Source organism: Meles meles, chromosome X (genome assembly GCF_922984935.1).
Source record: "Meles meles chromosome X, mMelMel3.1 paternal haplotype, whole genome shotgun sequence".
Lineage (NCBI taxonomy): Eukaryota > Metazoa > Chordata > Mammalia > Carnivora > Mustelidae > Meles > Meles meles.
Window position 1 is genome coordinate 90,100,120 of NC_060087.1, and position 24,360 is coordinate 90,124,479.

Consider the following 24,360-nt stretch of genomic DNA (forward strand, 5'->3'; position numbering starts at 1 on the left):
AATTTCCCACTGAATCTTGTCCAAATCTGTCCGGAAATCGGCTCCAGTCCATGTAAATTGCCACGGTCACATACTTCCTGTCCTACTGTGGCTTTGTGAATTCAGAGAAAGATCGTAACCTCTTTGACCTGCTTCCTGGAAATACCTCCTTACATCTGAGTTGAGTCTGCCCATGAACAATGCTGAGAAGAAATCAGTGGAAGCTGGTGAGGACAGCCCCACCAACTTTTCCAAAGCTTTCCGCCACCCCACCCTATGCCGACAATCCCCCTCTTTGTGTTCTGGAGTGTGGTAGAGACAGTGCCCCAGAGCAAGGGAAAGGCCTGCCAGTAATCTGGAGTGTTGAGTGTCATGGGGCAGAGCAGGACACCAGGGATATAAAAATAGCAGGGTGTTCTTACAGTTGGGACTAGGGCTGTCAGAGGAGGCCTTAGAACTAGGTATACATGGATGAGATGATCTCAAACCACATTGGATGGCCCCTACTATCCTCTGGCGCCTCTCACCCGCCTCTGCTAACGTAGTATGGTAGTGGGGCCCCAAATGCACTGATTCACTTACCACTGTCAAGACATTAGCCACATCTGAGTACCACTAGTATTATCCTTAGGGGCGCCTGGGTGGTGCAGTCAGCTAAGCAAAGGACTCCTGGTTTTGGCTCAGGTCATGACCTGGGTTCAGGCTTACGAGATGGAGCCCTGCCTTGGGTCGGGCCCTCAGCACGGAGTCTGCTTGGGATGCTCTCTCTCTCCCTCTCTGTCTCTCCCTACCACGCTCTCTCTTTTTCTCTCAAATACATAAATCTTTAAACAAAACAAAACAAAATAACTTAAAAGCAGATTCACTTCTTAAAAATGCCCCCACCTTAAGAATATTTTTGAAATCACAGGGTGTATGCGTTAGACACACTCTCCCTCCTACTACCTGTCAAATAAATAAATAGCCATAAAAAAAGAGAAAAACAAAGTTAGTCCACGTAGCCCCTAAAATCATCTTGCACGCTCCAGCATATGTTTACCACACCTGGGGGAACAGTACTCTCTCTATAGTGTGCGCAGATGGTCCCCACCGCCAACAAGTGAGGCTTTATATCCTCCTCCAACGTAAAGCCAGCGGCGCAGGAGAATGCCCTCCTGGCCTGGGATACCGTTCCTGCGCCCGCCTCCCTCGTGCCTTCCTCTCAGGGCGAGGGCCCTGGCCCTTCCTATTTTCTTCCTTTCAGGTGCCAGCGGCAGCCCAGGCTGGAGTTTGCACCAGAACACAGGGCCCTTATTCTCAGTCAAGTGTTTCTTCCCTCTGGCTACTTCCCCTGCTGAGAATTCCCCCCTAGAACTCACTTAGCTCGGACAGTGTCCTCTCTGGACTGGACTTCTCCAGCCTTGGCCCCAGGGGCTGCATCAGTGGGAGTGTCCCAAGCCCACATCAGTAGCCCGCCTGTCAGGCCAGGCGCTCGCACAGGTCCCGGCGACCTGGGGCTGGGGCTGGCCACCCGGGGAGCGGGTGGTGCCTGGAGCTGGGAACACCATCTTCCCTGGGAAGCCAGCGGCCAGCCCTCTCCAGAGCCTGCTCCTCGGGTGTTCCGCAGACAAAGCAGGCCCACAGCAGGAAAAGGAGAGGAGGGGCCCAAGCATTCTGCGGGCCAGAAAGAGATAGGCCCACGCTATTAGCTCAACCTGAGCACTTTCTAGCAATCAGGGCTGAGAGGCCTCCTTGCCCTGGCTGGGTGTCCACCCCTGCCGGGGATGCTTCACAAGACATTCCTGTTTCAGCCGGGAGCGCTCAGGTCCTTCAGCAACTTACAGCTTTTGTTGTTGTTGTTAAACAGATAAAACAGATAATCATCCCCCAACCCCTGCCACTCCCACCCTCAATCTAACCTGGCTCGCAAGGTCTCTGGATACATAGTCCTTAGAATAGCCCCACAGGCCCCAGGCTGGAAGCTCCGCCCCGGGGGCTGCCTGTGGAGGGTTGGGGGGAAGCACCCAGGACCTCCTAACTTCCACCACGCAAGAGGCGCCTTCTAGGTCAGGGGAGCCCAGCTTGAAAACCCTGTGGTGAGGAAAAGCAAGCCAGATGAGGACCCAAATCCTACAGCTTTGAAGGACACCGTAAGATTTTTATTTGTGACCTTGTTTGTTTAGACGTGTTAACCTCTATTTGGTCAGGCGGTGGCACAATCTACTTCCCCTCTTTCTTTTGGTCCTCTGAACTCTCTCCTCCTCCCCTTCCCTCCTTCAAATTCACCATCTACCTGGCCTCTCCTCCTTTCCCCTCAACTCTCTCTTCCCTTTCTTCCTTCTCCCCCTGGGGCAGCCCCTAAGGCACCAAGGAAGACCATAGGGCTCTAAATAGTGCAGCACTACTTCCTGCAGGAGTTCCAAGATCCCTTCCAACCTTAGGAATCTATGATTGATTAACTGAGTGGCAAGAAATGATTATTGAAAGTACTGAGCTAAGAAGGACGAGGGCTAGTTGTGTGGGAGCAGAGCGTGTGGTGGCATGGATGGGAGTGCTAGGGCAGTGAGCAGGTGTCTGGACAGGTGGCTGGTGGTGGGGGGTGTTCCTCTTCTACTCATTGTCCCTATTGCAGCCTTCCTGGCGGGCACAGCTGGTAGAGGATGCTGGAGATGACCTGCCATCTAGGGAGCCCTGTGCTCTCATGCCGGGCCCCACAGGGAGCTCTCTAGTTAGTGTCGCCCACCCTGGCTTATAGACTCTCCAGACAGAGTCTCCATATGGGAGGGGTGAGCGACTCTAAAGGAATCTGAATACAGAGCAATGTATCAAACGCCAACACTCACCTAGCAGATGGGTTGCTGGTAGCTCATCTGTGCATCAGTGGGGAGAGAGTAGCTATATACAGTGACTGTCAAATTCTCAAAGGGCCCTGTAGCAGGGGGTCTAGTGAAAGTGGGGGATTTACCAAGAAAGCAGGTTTCTAAGGCAAGGGGTCAGTTCAGTCTAGTCTCTCTTCTCAGGCTCTCTTTTAGATCTGGATGTGAACACCCAAGACCTGAAAATACTCCTAATTCAACTGAGAATTTCCACAAAGACACATATGGAGAACACAAGAAACGCATTGTGGGTTGAGTACCTGAGGTTTGGGGCTTAAGGGGCCCCTGGAGACATTTAGTGGAGAGGCTCATTAGCAACCATGCATTGACCACACCCCCCAAATCCTAGTTCTCCTTCGGAGCTCATTCTGAGCCCATCATCCTTTGAGTTTTGAAAATCAACCCCCATCTTCTATTCAGTTTGTACCCCCTCTTGAGCTCATGACTCTTTACACATTTACCACTTTCTCCTTCCCTTTTCTCATTCATGTGAACTCCTTCTCCCTGACCCCAGCATTCTAACCTTCAGGAGTCCAGGGACTTATCCGAAGTGTCTGTGCATCCCATCAACGCACACCAGGATTTTCTAGGCGTTCTTCCTGAATATCTCAGTTGGGAGACACTCTAGAGACCGGCTTGGCTCTCCCCTCCCCTCTTTCGTTTGGAAAAGCAGCCCACAGAAGGGCAGGGAGTTACTTACTCAAGCTCAAGCATCAGATTAGTGGCAAAGTCGGGACTGGAACCCAGATCTTCTGGATCGAAGTCTGACCCACTTTCCGCCACCTCGAGCTGTAGCTCCTCCAGGAACTGTGCCTCGTCGTCCACGAGTTCAGGGTCCTCCCCAAGCTGGGGCTCCTCCACGAGCTGGGGCTCCTCTAGCCTTTCCCCCTTCATCTCAGCAGAAAGCCTCAATTGCCCGGCTGGGGTTGGTTCCTCTTCTCTCTCCCCCTCCCTCCCTTTCCTTCCGTATCTCTCTTTATTGCTGTCTCTGTAGCTGCAGGGCTAGGGGCAGGAGCAACTGGAAACTCTCCCTCAGGCTCAGGAGAAAAGTGCTCTGTGAGCCTCAGGGCCAGCCTGGGATGGCCGGGCTGTGAAGGCAGGGGGAAGTTCCTGGCCCTGAGTGCCTTGGGGAGGGAAGGCTGGAGCTCCTGCGGCGAGCGCTGCCCTCAGGATCTTCTGCAGGGGCCGGGCCAGCTTCCTAAACTAACTCCCAGACTGAAGGGGAGGGCCGGATCCTCGGAGAGGGGGGGAGCCCAGACGGCGGCTCTGCCAGCCAGCCCCTGTGGTTGGAACTTTCAAAAAGACCAATGTTTCAGCAACTGATTTCTTTTCCAAGCCGAACAGCAGGCCTTTCTGTCCCCCTTGTATGACTGTGGCTGTGGCATGCAGCCCCAGCCTGAGCAGAAGCAGGATTCCAGGGCTGGGCCTCCATAACACCCAAACCACTGGTCAATTCTGTTAAATAAAATCAAATAAAAAACCAGGTTTTGGCATCAGGTGGACCCAAAGCTGGTCTCCTGGCATGAAGATACTGTGTACCTACTGGGATGGGATGTGCACAGGCGTCTAGAGACGAGAAGTCGGAAGACCATTGGGTCAGCGAATCAGGAGACATGGTTTCTCTGTTCAGCTGGTCACTAATTGGCTGTTTGTTTGGGGGCAGGTACACAGCTTCTCCTGGGCCTCAGTTTCCTCACCTGTAATAGGAGGGGATCGGACCTATGGGCTGTGAAATCCCTGCTCCTTCTGAGCCTCCGGGTCTCTGTCTAAGATGTGTGGTGAAGCAGAAGGTGCTGGCCCCTGGCCCTGGGAAGAGGGAGGCTCGGGGTGTGGAAGAGGCAGTCCCTAGCTTCACTGCCTTCTGAAATCCTTCTTCATTTGCTCGCAATGCCCGTAGAGTGCCCTCATGCTTCCGTAGGCTTTGATCTCTGGTACAAATTTCAAACCTCCCAGCAGCTTGCCCTGCTCACCCACACCCTCCTCTCCCTCCCAGGGAGGAAAGCCAAAAGCCTTCTCAGTCATTTATACCTGAGAGTGAATGAAGAAGGTTCAGAGAACAAGCCTTGACTGGGAGACAGCCTGTCAGACTGGGTTGCTGGTGTTAGCCTGCTCTGGGCAGGAGATGGTGTGGGACTGATGGAGCAAGGGGAGGGGTCCATGAGGGGACTGGTGAGAGGGGAAGGCAAGGCAAGGCAGACAAGGTGTCCTGGTTCTATATAAAAGATTTGCCTAAAGTAATGAAGGCTGGCTTCCCTTTACTGAAAGCTTTCTGGGAGCATCCTCTCACTTAACCTTTCCAGTCACACTTGCCCCATTCTTTAGATGAGAAAACTGAGGTCCAGGGAAGTCATTTGTAAAAGTCAGAGTTTGTCAATGGTAGCTTATCAGATGGGAAGCCCCTGTGCCTCATGAGCACACAGGGGCTAATGTCTTTTTCTGCTTCTTGCTCCCAGACACTCTACACCCCCCCAAACACCTTGCAGCAGAATACTAGAATAGACTAGCAAAGTCTCCCGCATTTGAATAGGAGAGTAAGGACACAACATTTTGACCTGGTATTTGGGGGGGGGCGGCAATTTCAAGTACCATTTTTCAGTGCATTAGTTCTTTATTCTCTTCGTTGACCTTCATCCTGTTCATCTGGCAAGTGAGCTCTTCAAAGCCTTCCTGATCCTGATTTTCAGCTGATAGACTATTACGGCTCTTAGAGAATCACTCTAACTAAATCAAGGCTGCCTGATCTCGGCAGTGAGAAAATGTCTTTGGGGGTTTGCTTCTACATGAGAGCCTCAGTGAGCTGGAGGAACTCCACAATCCATATCTTAGGGCATCTTTGTCAGTGAGGCCATTCTGCCTTTCATCACTACTGACTTGGGGTAAGATTGGCTCACCGAGGGGTACATGCAGTGCCCATAATTTTAACAAGGTGACTTCTTTTTGCAGATCTCCTAATCCTAGGGGGATCCCCCTTAGCTTCTGTTCTCATGGCTTGCTGCACTTTCCTTTGTTACAATCAACTATAACGGTACAGTTATTTATGTAATTATTATTTAATGTCTGTCTCTGCCACTAGAATGTAAATTTTCTGCTGCAAGGATCCTGCTGGTTTGTTGGTTGCTGCTGGATCCCTTGTGTCTAATCTTCCCTGGGTGTGTGGAAGGAGGAATCCTCTTCTACCACAAGTCGCTGGTGTGGGCAGTCTTCCTCTGATGCCCCTAACACAGGAGTGCTCCCCCAAATTGTTAGCCTGTGGAAGATGGGTGTCCCACTGAGGCTAATTTGAGAAGCCTGCAGGATGTGGGAAGGTACCCTAACAGCCCTTGAGTCTACCCGCCGCCTTCCAGGCCCAGAAGAGTACATGCTAGCTCTAATGACTGACCTTCAGTGGAAATTTCACAGACATTTTTATTATGAAAGTATTTTCATGAAAACACTTCCATATACCACACACTCACTTCATTCTGACTCAGGAGTGCACCCGTTTCTGACTCCTTTGCCTGTCTGTCCCCTCCTGTCCCTGGTCCTTATAACCGGCCCTCTTACACCTTCACCCAGTTCTTTATTTCTACGGTCACCACCTTCCCCATGTTTGCACAATATTAGAATATGCCACGGTACTTTCCTTTAGCTTCTCTGAAAGCTTGTTGTCAGGAAGTTCTTCCTATTATCTAATCTCAGTTCTTCATGCTACAGCAGAGGTCTGTTTCCTCTTGTTCTGTTCCTGATGTGGTTTGGAAGCAGCTAGTCACCATCTCTGAGTTGTGACTTTTCTTATGTTTGAAGATCAACCTCTCTTCTCTCTCTTCATCACCCTCCACTCTACCCTTAAACTCCTCTTAGATCAATCATCTTCATTCCTTTAGCCTGGCCCCACAACCCCCTGAAGCCCCAGGTTTATCTCCTGCTGGCTAAGTTAATCTTACTGGCCTTATCTGGACCCTTCACAGTTAGAATCCCTTGGATCATGCCGAGCTGTCAGCTGTCACCTGCCTTGCCATTATGGTGGGGACTAGCTGCTCTCAAATGAAAGCTCCTTGGAGCCCCTCGATTAACTTCTTTGCCCCTTTCCGAGGTGTAACCTCCCTTTCCTTCTGCATTCAGGTTGTTTTTCAGCCTGGATGAATATCTGACATTTGCAGCCCATAAAATTTACACCTCCGGCTCCAGAAAGGAGTTCAGCCTGAAGCTCTATGTCCCTGCCTCTGTACAATGAGAAGCATTCATAACTCAGAAGGAGGCCCACAAAGAGAAAGGAAAACACAGACGACCCTCCCCTTTCTTTTTTCTTTACAGTAAATAATTGACAAAACCAAATTTTCCTCCCCACAGGCTATACCCACTTTATCACCGGTCCCCAGGACCAGCCCTTACACATTTCCATACTGTCATGGACTATTTTTAGCAAAGGATGACATTAAGTACTAGTCGCCCCATGGGCTTCAAACTCATCTCTTCCTCTTGTCAGAATGCTGTTAGTCCTCCTCTTTTGGACCTGACAGCCACTCACAGCCTAGAGATATTTCCACGGGTGTGACGAGCTACCTAATGGTACAACTCCAGGGGCTCCTTAGCAAGTGCTCCGCCTCAAAATGTCTCCTTTGGCCTGGGTCTGCTGATAGAATGAGACCAGGGCTGATGATTTCAGTATTAGAGATGCATTTCTTTAGCTCAAGTATTGCTTCCTCAGGTCACCTTGTCTGATTCTTCGTTAAATTCTCTGATGGGAGCTTATTCCTTCTCTCTCATGGTACTTACTCAGTTTGTAATTATACATTAATTAGTCTGACTGATTGGTTAATGCCTGTCTATCTCTCCCACTCTGCTGATTATTCCATGATGGCTGGGACCATGGCTCTTGTGATTTTTCCCATTCTATTTCCAGTGCCTAACACTGAGCCTGGCATAGGGAAGGCGTGCAAGTAATAGTTTTTTTTGACTGAATCTGTTCATGAGTGTAAATGTGAATTCTCCAAAGCACTGGTGGGAAAGGGTATGAGTGTGAGTGCCCAGCACACTGGCTGGGGGAGAGGGTCCCAGAAAGCAAGGGTGGAGTACTGCTATGGTCAGGTGACTTCCTTCCCCAGGTGACTTGAGGCTGGCTCCTTTTGCTACCCCAGCTCCCTCTCCTATCAGCTGGAGGCTTCCCTCCTTTCTTCCCCTTACTCTGGGGCCTCCACTAGTAGGGCACGTGGGAAAGAAGGATTTGAGCAAGGTGCAGACAAAGCTAAAATGGCCTCCTACAGGCTGCCAGCAACTTTTATCCAAAAACAATTGGGCAAATTGTGTATATATTCTTATGGCAGCACCTTGACTTGTCCCTGGTTCTGTGACCCTCCACAAGGGGCCTGGTGGAGATCAAGGCCAGGGGTGCTAAGATACAAAGCCACCTGCTCCCCCAAGGCTCCTCTGGTTCCCACCCTTGACTGCCCTCCCAAGCTCAACCCCCCTGATTCCTATGAGCTTTCTCCAGGCAGAAAAGAGAGGTGCCTTACTGCTCTCAGGCCCCAAAGGCCTTCGTCTACCTTGGCTAGCCCAGGTCTCCAAGGAGAGGGTACTAGGGGCCAGCTCACCCAGAGTCTAAGAGGAGCAATGAGAGGAGAGCCAGAGGCTCTCCTCTAATTCCTGAAGCTTGGTGACTACAGGTTTCAGTCCAGGAAGCATAGAAAGTTTTCTTGGCTGCTGTCCCCACTCTAGGCCAGCCCCTTCCTACCCATGATCCCTTCTCAACTGGCAAGGATCCCCTCCCCTGTCCCAACCAGAGAGCCCTGCAACTGCTTCCCACCATGCCAAAGCCAACCCATTCTTACAGCCCTGCTGGAAGCCACAGCCATGGAGAGACTCTCCCTTCCTAGTTTGCTTTGGCACCGCCCAAGCTCCAGACCTGCGGACTCAGAGTGCAGCAAGCCCCAGGCCTCTCCAGCAAGTAGCAGGAGTCCCTACTGGCCCTACAGTTGCCTTAGTGGAACTGCTTTGTTTTCCGCTGGCCTTCGTGACAGCTTCTCCAACCCTCCAGCTACACTCTTAGTTCCCCAGGCTCCATCCTGGCCTCTGCCACCTTGCCTGTCTTCTTCAGTGCTAATCAGGGTAGGCACTCAATAAATCCACAGTGGGGGCTCGATCAACAGTGGGCCCTTAGTCAGTAAATGATGGTTTGAATGACTGAGGCGCTTGGTCACTCCTTCCAAGGCCAAATGAAGGGCTGCCATCATTCATTTCTCTGTGCATCTGGTCAGGCAGAGTATGTTGCCTTCAGAGAGAGCAGGGCTTTCTCTTAGTCTTCCTTCCTTCCTTCCTTCCTTCCTTCCTTTCTTCTTCTTTTTCTTCTTCCTTCTTTCTTCTTTTTATAGCAATGAACTCTGAACTGGAGGGAAGGGGGTTAGGGAGAAGCGAGGGGCTTAAGGCCCATGAGGGAAACTCTGCACCTCCACCTCGGACTCCCCAATATTGACTGGATTCTGGCTGAGATCTGGGGGACTTCCAGGGCCCAGCTCTCCTGAGCCCTGAAATGATGGTCTTGAGCCTGTCTGAGGATTCCTGAGTCTAAGCTTTGGATATGACCATGTCTGCTGGTAATTTCCATACCACTTTTCTTTTTACTTTATTTCCCTGTTTGTTCCTCTTTTTCTCTAACCAGAAAGCAGTGTCCCCAACTACTCTCAGCCTGTGACCCATTTACTCACTGGCAGCCCACTGGGATGGGCTCAGGCAAAGATAAGGGAAGAGAAGAAGAGGAGCTCTTGGTTTAGTCACAGACTTGGAGCCAAGGGAATATTAGATTGGTTGGCCTGTTCTGTGTTGTAGGTAGTCAGATGAACATTAATTAGAGAACTATGTCAGAGAATCCAGAGAGCCTGACTTTGCTGGGGGCTCAGCTGCACCAAGCCAGGTAGTGTAATTTTCTGAATAAGCCAGGAGGAAAGCTAAGAGTTATTGTTCCGGCCAGCCTGGGGATTTCATGGAGAATGGACTGGGAATTGGCCCTCTTTTAAAAGGCTCCTCTAGCCTGTAGTAAACCTTTCTGCCTGGGGTCCCACACAGTCCCCCAACCAACACACAGATACAAAAGGAAGAGGGGCTTCTAAGACCTGTCCTGGGGTCCCTCCAGAAGCGCCAGGTTGTCTTTTTAGCAGTGTAGGATCGGGTGATGGAAGAAGTCGCCCTCCCTGCCCCCCCCATCCCCACCCCCACCAAATGCCCCAAATCACATTAAGCAGAAGCTTGAGGCCTCAGTAACCTGGCTCGGTTACATAAGGCACCAGGCTCGAAAATGAGTCAGGGCCCTCAGGCTGGCCTAGGCCCAGCCTAGTCTGGAAGTGAGGCTAAACAAGGTGAGGGAGGGCAGGAGGGGGGCTGGTGGGTAAGCCAGGAAGGAGCCCCTGGAACCACTTCCTTTCTTCTCACTCCCTTCTTCCTCAGGGATAGCAGGCAAGCCAACCAATGGCCTAGACCGCTCTGACGGGAATCCCAGCCAGACCCCTAGGCTGTGAGCAGCTGCCCTCCGTCTTGCCTGAAGAGAAGACAAGACGAAGTGGGTCGAATACCCAGGCTATTTCGTGAGTAAATTCTTCCTTCGAGGAAGGCTGGGAAGGTCCCTGTGAGGCTCTGTCCATAGGCAGGGACCTGATTTCAGGCTGGGCCTATTTGAGGAAAGTGGCTCCCAGGAGAGGAAGGCTGACAGTGTGCCTGGGGCATCACTGACCAAACCTCCTTCCAGCTCTTGTTTCTCCTCAGGCTAGTGTCTGTGCCACAGGAAGCTTCCCATTTGGTCTCCTGTGCTGGCTGGGATCTCACCCCACTTATACTGTCTCCAAACGGGCAACAGCCACTTTGGGTCAGGGATCTCCTGCCAGAAGGTACAAGTGAATCTGCCTTGCTCACTGATAAGATTGCCTCCTGCCTCAGTTAGCATTTGGGAAAGCTTGCTTTCGACTCTCCCAGACCCCTGTCTTATTCCCAGTCCAATTCCTTCACCCAAAGGAATGTCGGCATGGTAGACAGTAGCTGCCCTGAGCCCCTGCCATGACTCCTCATGAAACCTGCTTTGAGGCTGGGATTTAGCCTTCTGGACCTCATACGGCTTCCATTAGCCCACAGGGTTCTATGGAAGGCCTGCCTTGCCAAAGCTGCGGTCTTACAGCGAAGCCCTCACCCTTGTCCCATTATTGCAGGCATTGGAACAGCACAGCATGTCCTGAGCCATTATTGCTATCTTTATCTAAAAGGGAAATTTCATCTTTTTGACCCCTGTGGTCTTGGAATGCCTTCCCTTGAGTGCACAGAGCACACAGAGTGCTCCACTAAGTGGGCCCAAGCTTCAGTCCCACTCAGCATGTTGGCTTCTCCAGGGCTCGAGAGGCAATTGCATGACACCAACCAATTTATTATGTAAACCCAGCCAGCCATGGCAGATTATGGCTTTGTAGTTATCTTGAGGGATGCCTTACATAAGAGGAGAAAGTTCAGGTAGAAGCAGCATCGCGATGAGCAAACACAGCGCAATGGCCACCACCAGGTACAGACAGACAGGGTTGGCCTCACTCCCCTCCAGCAGCCCACGGGGTGGGGGCGAGTGCTGTGCTGGGCTCCATCACTCAGAGGACAGGAGACCCTGGCAGCCTTGGCCAGACGCATCTGTCTCCATTTACCCAGACTCCCTGGCCTTCAGAACCTGTCCTGGAAAGGAGCCAACACTCTACCTGGAATTGACAGCTTGTTAGTTTATCTGGAAGTGCAAACACAAGCAGGAGTGTTAACCTTCTCTTCAGGCAGGGAGGGAAAATAAGGTCACCCGGGAAAGAATTCTTTTCTGAGGTGTGGGCTCCCATGGGTCCATTCCTGGCAAATTGGAGCAGTGGGTGAAATTCATGCTCTGTTCTTACCATTTTTTAAAAAAGATCTTATTTATTTATTTATCAGAGAGAGAGAGAGAGAGAGAGAGAGCACATAAGCGAAGGGGACTGGGCAGAGGGAGAGGGAGAAGCAGACTCCCTACTGAGCAGGGAGCCCGTGGCGGGGCTCGATCCCAGGACCCTGAGATCATGACCTGAGCTGAAGGCAGATGCTTAATGGCTGAGCCCCTCGGGCACCCCCCTGCCTACCATTTTTCGTTAAGAACACAAACCCTCCAGCTATACCTCTCCAGTCCCCATGATGCAGTGGGCCTTCCATGGCCACCAGCCTTGCCCCTCTACCTCTCCTCCAAACTTGGGTTTCCCATGTGTCACTCCCACAGAATCCTATTCCCAGTGAGCGGCCTGCTTGGCAGGAGGTCAGATAAATAAATCCACACAAAGTAGTCAATGGCAAGTAATGATGTCACATGTGGCTAAAAGGTATGGTAGCCCCTGGCCACTCATGAAAGGGGTACCCTAAAACCTTTGCCAGTCTCTGCTTCATGAGCATCCCAAAAGCCCATCATTTCCCCTATAAAACTTCCATTTCCATCACTTCATTAAACTTTTTAGCTTTCTTTTCATTGGAATCATCAGCCCTAGCAGCTGACCCAGGGAGAGGGTATTCTGCCCAAAGATCCAGGGGCTCAAAAAGATGCCTGTACGCTAGCATGCACGGCAGCATCTTCCATCATGGCCAACTGGTGGAGGGTGACCCATGTGTCAGTGGATGGATGAGTGACTCGACAAAAGGTGTTTATCCACACAACAGAATGCTATCCAGTCATTAAGAAAGAACGAAGTACTGTCGCATGCCACAGCATGAGTGAACCTTGAAAACCTAATGCTCAGTCAAAGAGGCCAGACCCAAAAGGACACGTAATGTATGGTTCCACTTACATAAAATCCCTAGAGCTGGCAAATTCGGAGAGATAGGAAGTAGAAGGGAGGTGACCAGGGGCTGAGGGGGAGGGGAGGACGAGGAGTCAGTGTTTAACAGGTGCAGAGTTTCTGTTGGGGCAATGATAGATGGTGGTGATGGTTGTACAGGCTCGCAAAGATCCTCGATACCACTGAATTGGCTACTTCAAAGTGGTTAGAACGGCAAATTTTATGTTACATACATTTTACAGCTAATGTGTACATATTACTTATATACCTCATATACATACATAAAACACATATTTATCATATATACATATGATGTATGTATATCATATACATACACCGGCGAAAGCCTCTTTGCACATGGAATTCACATCCGAGCCTCAAAAGAAAAACTTCTTACATGTTGAGATTCTCATGAAACATCCACCCCATGTCTGTTAAGTTTGCAGATGCATTTGTGTTGTTAGCAGGGAATGTGCCTTAATCCAAGAGTGCCTATTCTTTGTCAGACCACTAGCTACTCAGGAAATACTTATTTTAAATTACCTTGGGTGAGGAAAGGACTTTTGAAGCTTGATACCAAAAGCGAAAAAATCAAACAAAGGCAAAGAATGACAGGCTTGACTGCACAGAAACCCAAAACCTCACTACAGAAAAAACAAAAACAAAAACAAAAACAAAACCCTTCATCCTCAAAATCAACTGGCAAATTAGTTGACAAAGCGTTGTAATTCGGGGTTTCTTACGGTGTGTTCTGCATACCACTGGTGCCATGGAAGAGGGGTTTTAGATGGTACACAGATGTCAAAGTGGATCTTAGAGTGAATTTAGACACCACAGCAGGCAGGTAAGAGAGTCGTTTTGCGCTTCAAATCACGCCATGTAAGTGGCTACCCCCTCAGAGGTCAAATCCAGGAACATACACATATAAAACCATTAGTTCGAAGATTCACTTACAGAAGCCCAAATGATTTGTATGTGAATTTTTCTTGGAAACTTGATCTCTGAATCTCTATCTTTCCCCTTGCTGCTATGTACCAACTCAATAGGGAAAGTTAAAGGAATTAGCACAGGCAAAGCAATTTGACATTTATGTTATTTTTTTTTAAGATTTTATTTATTTACTTGACAGAGAGAGACACAGCGAGAGAGGGAACACAAGCAGGGGGAGTGGGAGAGGGAGAAGCAGGGTTCACACTGAGCAGGGAGCTCGATGCACGGCTGGATCCCAGGACCCTGGGATCATGACCTGAGCTGAAGGCAGATGCTTAACGACTAAGCCACCCCAGGTGCCCTATTTTCTTTCTTTTTTTTTTTCAAGATTTTATTTATTAATTTAAGAGAGAGAGACAGAGTGCACAAGCAGGGAAGAGGCAGAGCGAGAAGCAGACTCTCCGCTGAGCTGGGAACCCAATGTGGGGCTCAATGCCAGGACCTGGAGATCATGACCTGAGCCAAAGGCAGACACTTAACCATCTGAGTCAACCAGGCGACGACCCTGCTACTGTTATTTTCTGAGCATCTAAGTATGCGAACCCGTTGTTGCCAGCTAGAAACTTAAAGGTGGACAATGAGGGCTTTTAGAGCTGGAAGCAAATTCCGATTCCAAGTGTCTCAGGCCACACTGGGCAGGTGCGCTTGGGGGACACAGGCAGAATAGAGCTGACTGAGACGCTTTGGATAAAATCTAAGAAATAAATTTGAGATTACAACATCAGTGACAATAATAGACTATGGCAAAGGCTCTTGTTCCAGCTCGCTACACCTTACTGATCAGAGAATTAAGGTCCCTCAAATGTCAACTTTGCAATTTTTTTCATAGGCTACTTTTATTTTATTTTAGTTTTTTAAAAGATTTATTTATTTATGGTGGGGGAGAGCACGGGCACAGGGAGGGGTGGAGGGAGAGGGAGAGAGAATCTCAAGCAGGCTCTGTATGCCCAGCTCGGACCCCAACATGGAGCTCCATCTCAGGACCCTGAGATCCGTTGGATGCTTAACCAACTGAGCTGCTTGGGTGCCCCATATTTTATTTTATTTTTTTATAATTTTTTAAAGTAGGCTCCAGGCCCAAAGTGGGGCTTAAACTCACGACCCTGAGATCAAGAGTCGCATGTTCTACCAGCTGAGCCAGCCAGGTGCTACATTTATTTTATTTTATTTTGTTATTTTAATTTTTTTAAGATTTTATTTATTTATTTGACAGAGAGAGATCACAGGTAGGCAGAGAGGCAGCCAAAGAGAGAGGAAGAGAAGCAGGCTCCCCGCTTAGCAGAGAGACAGATGCGGGGCTCGATCCCAGGACCCTGGGATCATGACCTGAGCCGAAAGCAGAGGCTTTAACCCACTGAGCCACCCAGGTGCCCCCAGGTGCTACATTTAAATTGGCAATGTTAGCTGTTTTCCCAGTATATTCTATCTGCCTCCTAAGTTTTCCAGTTTTAGAGGCATATTCAAATGATAAGGCAGAGTCCCTGAATAGAAGGGTGACCAATCATCCCAGTTTCCCTGGGACTGTCCTGGTTTGAACATTGGAAGTCTTGTTTCCCCAGACTGGAGGGCTGGTCACCCTACCTAGTAAGGACGTTTTAACCATTTGATTAGTTTCTGGGCTAATATTTACCTCAGCTTAACAACTCTTTCTTCACAGATAATTCTTTAGTGTCTGATTGATCTTAGGTGGAGTTTTGGCTTTGCTCTTTCTTGGGAGGTATCAGGCAAGTTTCTAAATTTTCCTAAGCCTCAGTTTCCTTCATTATAAAATAAAGAAGGGTGACAACAGTACCCCTTCCTTTGGGTTGGTGTCAGTGAGATTATGCAGACAGGAGGCTTAGTACATATTTTAAACACTCAGTAAATGTTAACTATTAATCTGTTGTTGTTGTTAGTTACCTAACACAAGATCAAAGGGATGGCATTTATTTATTTATTTTAAAGATTTTATTTATGTATTTGAGAGAGAGAGAGAGCATGGGCTTATGTGCTTGCACACGAGTGGGGGAGGAGGATCAGGAGAGGGAGAAGCAGGCTCCCCACTGAGCAGGGAACCCTGAGAACATGGGGCTCCATCCCAGGACCCTGAGATCATGACCTGAGCCCTAAAGGATGGTATTTAAAACACATCTTTCCCTGGGGCGCCTGGGTGGCTCAGTCAGTTACACATCTGCTATCAGCTCAGGCCATGATCTCAGGGTCCTGGGATCCAGCCCTGTGTGGGCTCCCTGCTCAATGGGGAGTCTGCTTCTCTCTCTGCCCCTCCTCCCTGTTTGTGCTCTTGCTCTCTCAATCTCAAATAAATACAATCTTTTAAAAAGCAAAACACATCTTCCTCTCACCCAGTATTTTAGAGGCACCCTTATATATGAACAAGCTCCATGTCCATCGGGACTTCTACAAGGCTAGGAGTAAATGCATATGGTTCAAACAGAGATCACACTTAAATATTAATAAGGATTTTCCAAGACTAGTTTAAAGTTGTAAAATCTTTACAGAGGACCACACCAATAATTAAGCAGTCATCTGGTTAAAAAAAAAAACAAAAAAAACAGTTACTGAGTACCGGCTGTCTAACAGGTAGCTGAGGGAGAACCAAGTGAGTGTAAAACACAGTCCTGTCCTCAGATTGCTTACACTCTTGTGTTCCAAGGATTCCAAGAACTAAGCCAGGAGCCAGGGGCAGGTCAAAGTAGACAAACCAGATAGAAATGAAGAATGTGCCCCGCCCTGCCCTTCCTCCCTGGAATACAGGAGCCCTGGCAGCAGGTGAGTGGGCTGTAGGAGGAGAGGCGGGTGAGTCGCTTTTCTAGAAGAGGCAGCCTTCAAAGTCGACAAATTAAAGGAAAAGTATACTCAGGTGGGAACTTGAAATATCAAATCATTAAATGGAACCGAAGTAAAAGGGATGGCTGAGTTTTGAAGACAGATGCCCAGGGAATAAATGAAGTAAGAAAGAGGAAATTTTCACTTTGGAGAAGGCTGTCCAGCTCAGAGACCAGAGAAGTCCCATGACCAGCAATAATGGTCTCCTACTTTGCTAAGGAGGATGTCATTCTGGGCAAAACCTAAACCACATTCAGAATGTCTAATCTCTAAGCTCCCAGAAAGGTCAAGGAAACTGAGACAATGCTTCATCCTTCTAGAACTCTACGGCTGTTACCATAGGACTCTGTCATTCCCCTGCCTCACGAAGCCTGACAGCTTCTGGTTTGCTGCTCAACCATTTGGGACCTGAATTGCTCTGATTCCCAGAAGCGCAGGACTCAGGTACACCTTTTCAACCATTCACCCTGCTCCCTTGACCAATGCCCTCAGCGCCCCCACCCCCAACCCATAATATTTCCAGGCTTTGCCAAGAAACAAGCGTCAACAGGCAGGTGTCCATGGGAGTAGGTGTCGAAGGAGGTTTTTCCATTCAAGAAACCCAGACAACCAGAAAGCATCTCTAGGTGTGGCACAAACCAACACTGATCTTAGGCTCTTAGCCTCATACCTCACTCACCTAGGTCCTACCCTCCTCAGTCCTGAACCTAGGAACCAGAGCCAAGGAAGTGTCCCCTCTTACACCTTAGCAAGTCCATTTAGGGCAGTTTCTTTCCCCCCACAAAGAGTACAAATGCTGCAGACCTTCTTTCCTGGTGTTTCTTTCACTCCTCCCCCGCCACCACTCTCCTGTGGTGTGGAGCAGGATTATTAGGAGCCTGTTAGGGCTTTAGCTGGGCAGGGGCTGCGGGTGTCTGTGGTGTGAATACGCGTGTAGTAATCTTTCACCAGAAATGAAGATTCCCTAGAAACCTGTTCCGTATGGGGCCTGGTTTCTTTGAGACAATTGCTGCCTTGTGTGAAACAACAAATGAGAAAGGGCTTTGATGGCCTGGAGAATGCCTGAGAAATACTACTTGTTATGATAGTGCCAAAGAAGTCGGCAGCCCTGCTTGTGGGGCTGCGGAGGCAACCTGGTCTTATTACCAAGTGAGGGCAGTTCCTGCCAATGGGATCGCTTTGAAAATTTCCCATGTGGGCTTCACAAAGCCACCCAATGATTCAATAGTCTGTGGGTGCTGAAAATTTCCTATTACCTTGGCTCAACACAACACCTGCCCCCCCCAACCTGGAATCTCAGAACTAGGAGTCTTTTTTTTTTTTTTTTTTAAGATTTTATCTATTCATTTGTGAGATCACAAGTAGGCAGAGAGACAGGCAGAGAGAGGAAGGGAAGCAGGCTCCCTGCTGAGCAGAGAGCCCGATGTGGGACTCGATCCCAGGACCCTGAGATCATGACCTGAGCCGAAGGCAGAGGCTTAACCCACTGAGCCACCCAGGCGCCCCTCAGAACTAGGAGTCTTAAGAGGCCAGAAAGATCAGGGAACTTGCTCAGGTTCACACATGGATCTAGAGCCATAACTTGTACCACAACCCTGGGCTCCCACAGCCGGTTTCTCCTCTTACATAACCTTTGTTGTTGAGAGAGAATAAGATCCACCCCTATACATGCGTGCTTACACACACACAAGCACACACGTACAAGTGCCCACCCAGTGTCATGTCCTGATGGTTCTAAGACACCAAACCCAGGGCTGGGTTTCCTACCTCCCCTGCCTCAAACCTGCCTCAGTTGTCTCTCTGCTATCAAGACTGGCTCTTACCAGAATGTCTTGGACTGGAGGACAGCAGCCACCTTGGGTCTTCCCATTGTGTTTTTCCCCTCTCCCTCCCTTCCTTTGCCTTTCAGCAGGATTTCTAGAAAGTCTGACCTGCACTCCAACACAGGCCTGCAGAGACAGGGGTTCATCCACCCAACCATCCCAGGATGATCTCTCAGGGGCTGCTTTAAGCCACCACTGGAAATTGAAGGCTGTGATCCACGGAGTCTCAAAAAATACCATCCAGACTCTCAAAAAATTCTCACACATGTCTAATTTTTCTTATTCTTCACCCTCCCCCCACACCAGCAGCAGCTTAATTTGTCCTGACATTTTGCTTGCCCTCGCTGTCAGTCAGGGCCACTCCGTAATTTAAAAGCTCTTGCAATTGCAACCCGAGTTTGCATATTTAGAAATGGGCTTCTGAGGAAGGTGGAACTCGGATCCCAGGAGCATCCCGTGGCAAAATCTCCAAAAGGGCAGGCGTAAACGTGAGCATTTCAGGAGGGGGTGCCGCCGGCTACCCCCAAACCGATCTGGGGCTCTGCCCACCTCCTGGACTCCAGCATTTCCCTAGGCAAGTCTCAAATTCCCTTCAAAATAAGGCTCCCACCTGCCGGGTCTCCCCTCTGCCCTGCCGGCCTCGGGGAGCATAAGGGTCTGAGTCAGGTCTCGGCCACCTGGAGCCCCGCCTCCCCAGTGCTCCCTCCACCCCACCGCGTGAACAACTCGGTAGCCCCTTCCGTCAGAGGTGAGGGTTCGGTAAAGGCCGGCGCCAGCCTGGACCGCGTGCCCACCCGTCTGCCCAGGCACCCACCTGTGGAAGAAGAGCAGGATGGAGAGCATGGTCTGGTCGATGTTGCGGTTGCAGATGCCCTCGTTGATCAGGTAACAGGGGTCCCGCAGCACGGGCTCTAGCGAATCCTGCCGCATTATGCTGTTGAGCTTGTCGGTGTTGAGGTTCTCGAAGATTAGCTTCTCCTGCAGCTGCCGAAAGTTGCTCACGGTAGGGCTGCCCGGGTTGTTGTTCTCTCCGCTGCTGTCGCTCTGGAGCCCGCTTCGGTGGGCCAGGTCCAGACAGCAGTTGCAGCAGTCGAGACCGACAGGTGAGCGGCAGTCGGTCTTGGGCTGGGCCATCTTCTCAGGCTCGGGGGCCGCTTGGCCCTCGAGGTCAGGGTCGGCTGGCAGGTGCGCGCCCGCCGGGCTAGCCTGAGGGGACTCCAGGGTGTCTGGAAAACACAAGCTGCGAGAGGAGTTGGAAATTAGCGCCTAAAGCCAGCCACCTTCGGCTCGGCCCCCTCCTGGCTGTGCTGCCCTGGGTGCGAATAGAAACAGCTGGACAAACAGCTACGAGCGGATCCTTCGGGCTCACTTCCTCCTCTTCCTCCTCCCCCTCCTCTAGAGGCTGGGGCTGCCCGGCCCCCCTCCCCAGGTGCCACACGCGGCTCTAGCGCAGTCCTAAGTTTCCCAAGTGTGAGCGGGGCTCGGCGGACCTGTGGCAGCAGGAAGGGCCGGCAGCAGGGCAGAGGGAGAGCCGGGGCGCGCCCTCGTTCCCTCCCTCCTTTGCTCCCTCCCTCCCCGGCTCGCTGGCTCTCCCGCTCTCGGGCTCCCCTGGGCTGTGCCGGCTGAGCGGTGGCAGGAGCGGAGAGCGAGTGAGCGAGGGAGCCAGGGAGCGAGTGAGCGAGCTGCACGCCCAGGAGTCAGCACGGGGCTGTGACAGCATGTAAATTACCCCAGGGGGGCCGGCGGTGAGCGCTCCTCGCCGCTTCCCCGGCGGCCGCCTGGGTCCTGCCCCACAAGCTCCCGCCCCCCTCCCCCCCTCCGCCGCCCGCACCCTCGCGCCCTCGCACCCACACGGCCGCTCGCACCCTGGCCCGCGCTCCCGGGAACCCGGCCCGGCTCTCCCCCCGTCCGCGCACCCGGCGCCGCCGCAGCTCTGGCTCTCTGGCCGCATCCACCGTCAGAAATCTACTCTCGGTCGGCCGCGGACGCCGTGCCACCCGGGTCTCGAGCTCCGCGGGAGGGCAGATGTTCGGCGTCCCGCCGAGGACGGGTCCCCCTGCAGGAGAGACGCCGCCCGAGCGAGCCCGTCTCGTCGCTGCCTTAAACCTCTGCCCCACCACCAGCCTATTTCGGGGGGGTCTGCAGAGAGAGAACGGCTGCCCCCTCGGGGAGTCTGAGAGCGCCCGGCACGCTCTCGCGGTGCCCAAGGGAATGCCTTAAACGAAACTCACGGAAGCACGCTCAAACTCGCCTTGGTTTCTGGCCCCTTCTTCTCACTGATCTTCCCCTCTTTTCCCCACGAGCGCTCTCCTCTCTTCGCTGAACCCCATCTGAGGCCATCTGTGCCCGGGCTTCTGGGAATGCCAGCTCCCCGGGCGGCTTCAGGCTGCCTTGCCCCTTCTCCCTCCCTGGGCTCGCGTCTCCGTTTGCCCTTCTGTCTCTTGGCACTTCTTCTCCACTCTTTTCCCTTTCTTTCATTTTCTTTCTTCCCCGTATTTCTTTCTTTACCCGTTTCCGCTCCTCTTCCTTTTCTTTCTTGCCCCCCCTTTCCTTATTTCTTTTTTTTTTCTCCTCAGCATTTCCTCAGTTCTCCCCTCTTCTCCCCCATTCCCCATCTCCCCCCATTCCCCGTCTTCCCCATTACCGTCTTCTTCCCCATTCCCCGGCTTCTCCCCCATTCCCCGTCTTTTTCCCCATTCCCCATCCTCCTCCCCATTCCCCATCCTCCTCCCCATTCTCCGTCTTCTCCGTCTTTTTCTTTCTGTCCCCTTCATTTCCCCCATTCAATTTCCCCCCGCGTGTCCCTCGCCTCAGCAACCCACGCTTTCTCCTCGGGTCTGTCCCTTTCTCCTTACTTCACTTATCTTCCCCTACTTTTCCAAACTTGCTGTCCCCCCTTTTCTGATCCCTGTCTGCCACCTTAGTTGGTCTCTGTCCTCACCCTTTCGAGAGCTGTGGTGAGGAAATGCTCATGGGCACGGAGTGGCGTGAAACTGCAAGCCGAGGGGCTCCGAGGAGAGGGTGATTCTGGGGCTGAGGAAAGGTGAAAGGTCAAATTCATGGAGAGCGAGGCAGGCTGATTCCTTGGGTCACATACCCCTTGGGCTTTTCGAGATGTGGGGAAAGGCTGGGTGGGCAAGTACAGGCTTTCAGGGCGGCTCAGGGCTTGGGGAATTGGACTACTCTGAAATGTGGAGGATTCAATAATTATTGGCTCCTGAAAAAAAATTCCAGATATTCATGATGTTCAGTTTGCACATAAAACTCAAATGGATTTCAGTTTCACTCAGCGCTCCCCACCCCCCGCCGACTCGTCCCCCCCCCCCCCCCCCGCCGCCAAAGCTCGTGGCTCTCGCAATAGGGTAGCGTATACTGCCATCTTGTGTTTCAGACCTGGAACATTCCCTGCCTCGGTCACAGTGTTAAAACTCCTGGGAGACCACAGAGGTGCCGCCTAGTGGAATCCGCACTGCATTTGTTCCGAGAGCGGGAGGAAAACGGAGGCAGATTTTACGTGAAAAGGGGCCCCCATGACCGACCTGAACACCCGGACACCATTCAGGGCCAGGGCCCCCCTCTTTCTGGTGGAGCTTCATTTGCCCGAGTCCCTACAAATTGGGCTTTCCCTACATTTGAAATTCCCTCTGGGTGCCACAAGGAGCAACCCTGTGACTAGGAGCAAAGGGCAGCCAAAGAACTCCCCGTTCCCAGGGCCCTGTGGGTCTTGTATGGGGGCCCCACAACTTGCAGAAATGGTGGGAGGGAGGGGTGGAGGGAGGGCAGTGCTCTCTCTGCCTTAGGGGCCAGAAAACCAGAAACAAGCTGTATCCCTAGCTCCCAACAAGATCCCAGGATCAGGGATGAAAGTGGCTCTTGGAGGTCACTGACCAGACCCGCAGAACTGACAGCATGGTCCCTATGCTCTCACAGCCTGCTGAGGATTCAGTTTGGTCTCCCAAAAGCCAGTCCTTTATGAAACTGATTATGAGACCAAAGCCAATCCTTTAGATGCGTTAATCCCCCCCCTTTTCTTCTTCTTCCCTTTTTTTTTTTTTTAATGTTCTTGGGTAAAAGCCAGAGGAGGTAGTAGAATATGAAACTTCACAGGCATTGTGCAGACTTATAGCCTACTGAATTGTTTTTTAATTACAGTGTTTATGATTTTCCCTCTTGTTTATAATTATTTTATGTTAAACATTATAACAAAATATATTAGCTCCATAAATGTTTGCTTAAGTTGTGTTTTGAGAACTGCTGGGGCCTTTTGTTTCTCTGCTTGCCTGATTCCTCTTATCTTTGTGCATAACCTTGGGATGAGGTCCTGGTGGAAGTATTTCCTTCTTGGCATTTGGCACCATTAAACTCAAGATTTTGTCCCCTTGACATTTCCCTTGTTGTAGTCCTTGCTCTCGAGCAGTGTTGTTAATAATTCAGTGCAGCTTTGCATACTATATCCAGGGTGATCAAGAGCAAATATAACTTAGATATAGAAAAATCTGGATAGTTCAGAGAGAGGATCAGAAATCTACTGTGTGTTTGCATGCAAGTCCAGCTTGTAGTGACACATAGTATACCTCCAGAGGAAGGCTGACTGGGCAGCCCCCCCTTTGGCTCCTGTGTGTGACACCTCCCTTTGCTCACAGACACTGTGTTCGGTGGAGATATTCAGAGCAGAAAAATGCTCTTGCATGAACCCAGCAACCAGAGGTGGGGGGGGTGCACTTCTACAGGGAGCTGGTGGTGGATTTCTGGGTGGAGCAGAAAGGGAAGACAAGGGGCATCTCTTTCTCAGATGGGGTCGTCTAAGGGTCACTCGCTCTGCACTTGACCCATGCCAGGTACAGTGTTAGTGGAGATTCCGAGGTAAATAAGACATAGCCCAGGCCCTCAAAGAACTCATGGCCTTGCTGGCAAAACAGATACATCAACAGACAAAACAGTACAGATGGGCCATAATGATGGATGCCTGGTGTGTGGTGGAAACAAGTGCCATGGGATCCTGGAGAAGGTGTCAGTTCTGGAAGGAGGGAGGGGCAATCCAGGTGGAGAGAGCAGAGAACAGAGGCAAGGGTGGGGGGCGGGGGCGGGGTCGGGGTGAGGGGGGTTTGGGGGGCAGGTGAGGGCATCAGGTATGCTGGGAGGCAGTGCAGAGTCATTACAAAGCAAGTTGGTGTCCTAGGAGAACAAGATGAGAGATGGAATAGTGAGAAGCAAGGTTGGAAAAAGAGGAGGGATCAGGTCTTTGAGGGGCTTGTGGGAAACGTGTGGAGGATCCTTTCACTTCACCAGTTTGTCCATGCATTTTGCAACTCTTCAGAAAAAGGATGGGGGCACCTGGGCAGCTCAGTCAGTTAAGGAAGGGTTAAGTGTCTGATTTTTTATTTCAGCTCAGGTCATGATCTCAGGGTCATGAGAAGGAGCCCCTCCTGCCCTCGTTGGGCGGGTTCCATGCTCAGCAGAGTCCACTGGAGATTCTTTCCCTCTCCTTATCCCCTCTGCTCCTCCTCTCCCTCTGCTGCTTCTCCTCCTCTGCTCCTCCCCTGCTTGCATTCTCTCTCTCTCTCTCAGATAAATAAATAAAATCTTTTTTAAAAAGGATACATATCATTTATTGAGCCCCTGCTATGTGCCAGGCACTTTATTTTTTTTTTTTTTTGAAGCTTTTTCTATTTTTTTTTTTTAAAGATTATTTATCAGAGAGAGAGCGCGCACACAAGTAGGGGGAGTGGCAGGCGGAGGGAGAAGCAGGCTCACTGCTGAGCAAGGAGCCTGCCCTGCGTGGGGCTCCTTCTCATGATCCCAAGATCATAACTTGAGCCGAAGGCAGAAGCTCAATGCACTGAATCACCCAGGCATCCCAGGCTAGACATTTTACATATAATATCTCATTTAAACCTCAAGACAATCCTGTAAAGCAGGTACTAAATTTCGGTGATGAAATGGGCTTGGGGAAGTTAAAAAAGCTTTCAGGTCACATACATCATAAGCTAGGCATTTGAATTTGAACCCACCACAGCTTTCTGACTTGGAAGCTTGTGCTTTTAATAATAAGGTGCCTTTGTGAGGTGCCTGGGTGGCTCAGTGGGTTAAGCCTCTGCCTTCCAC

The 24,360-nt window shown here is 50.9% G+C and overlaps 1 protein-coding gene across 3 annotated transcripts in view; it reads right to left on the reverse strand.

Moving 5' to 3' along the window:
• Positions 1-20,522, reverse strand: part of TSC22D3 (TSC22 domain family member 3) — a 62,215-nt gene extending 41,693 nt beyond the window's left edge. The window contains exons 1-2 of one of the 3 annotated variants that reach the window (XM_045995013.1): positions 20,507-20,522; positions 19,070-19,495 (exon numbers count right to left, since the gene is read on the reverse strand). In XM_045995013.1, coding sequence (XP_045850969.1) covers positions 19,070-19,389 — 320 coding nt within the window. In that variant the 5' untranslated portion in view covers positions 19,390-19,495; positions 20,507-20,522. Of the gene's footprint in view, positions 1-19,069; positions 19,496-19,745; positions 19,918-20,120; positions 20,264-20,506 lie in introns of those variants that run through there. The other 2 variants (XM_045995014.1, XM_045995016.1) reach the window with 2 other exon arrangements.
• Positions 20,523-24,360: the final 3,838 nt, after the last annotated feature.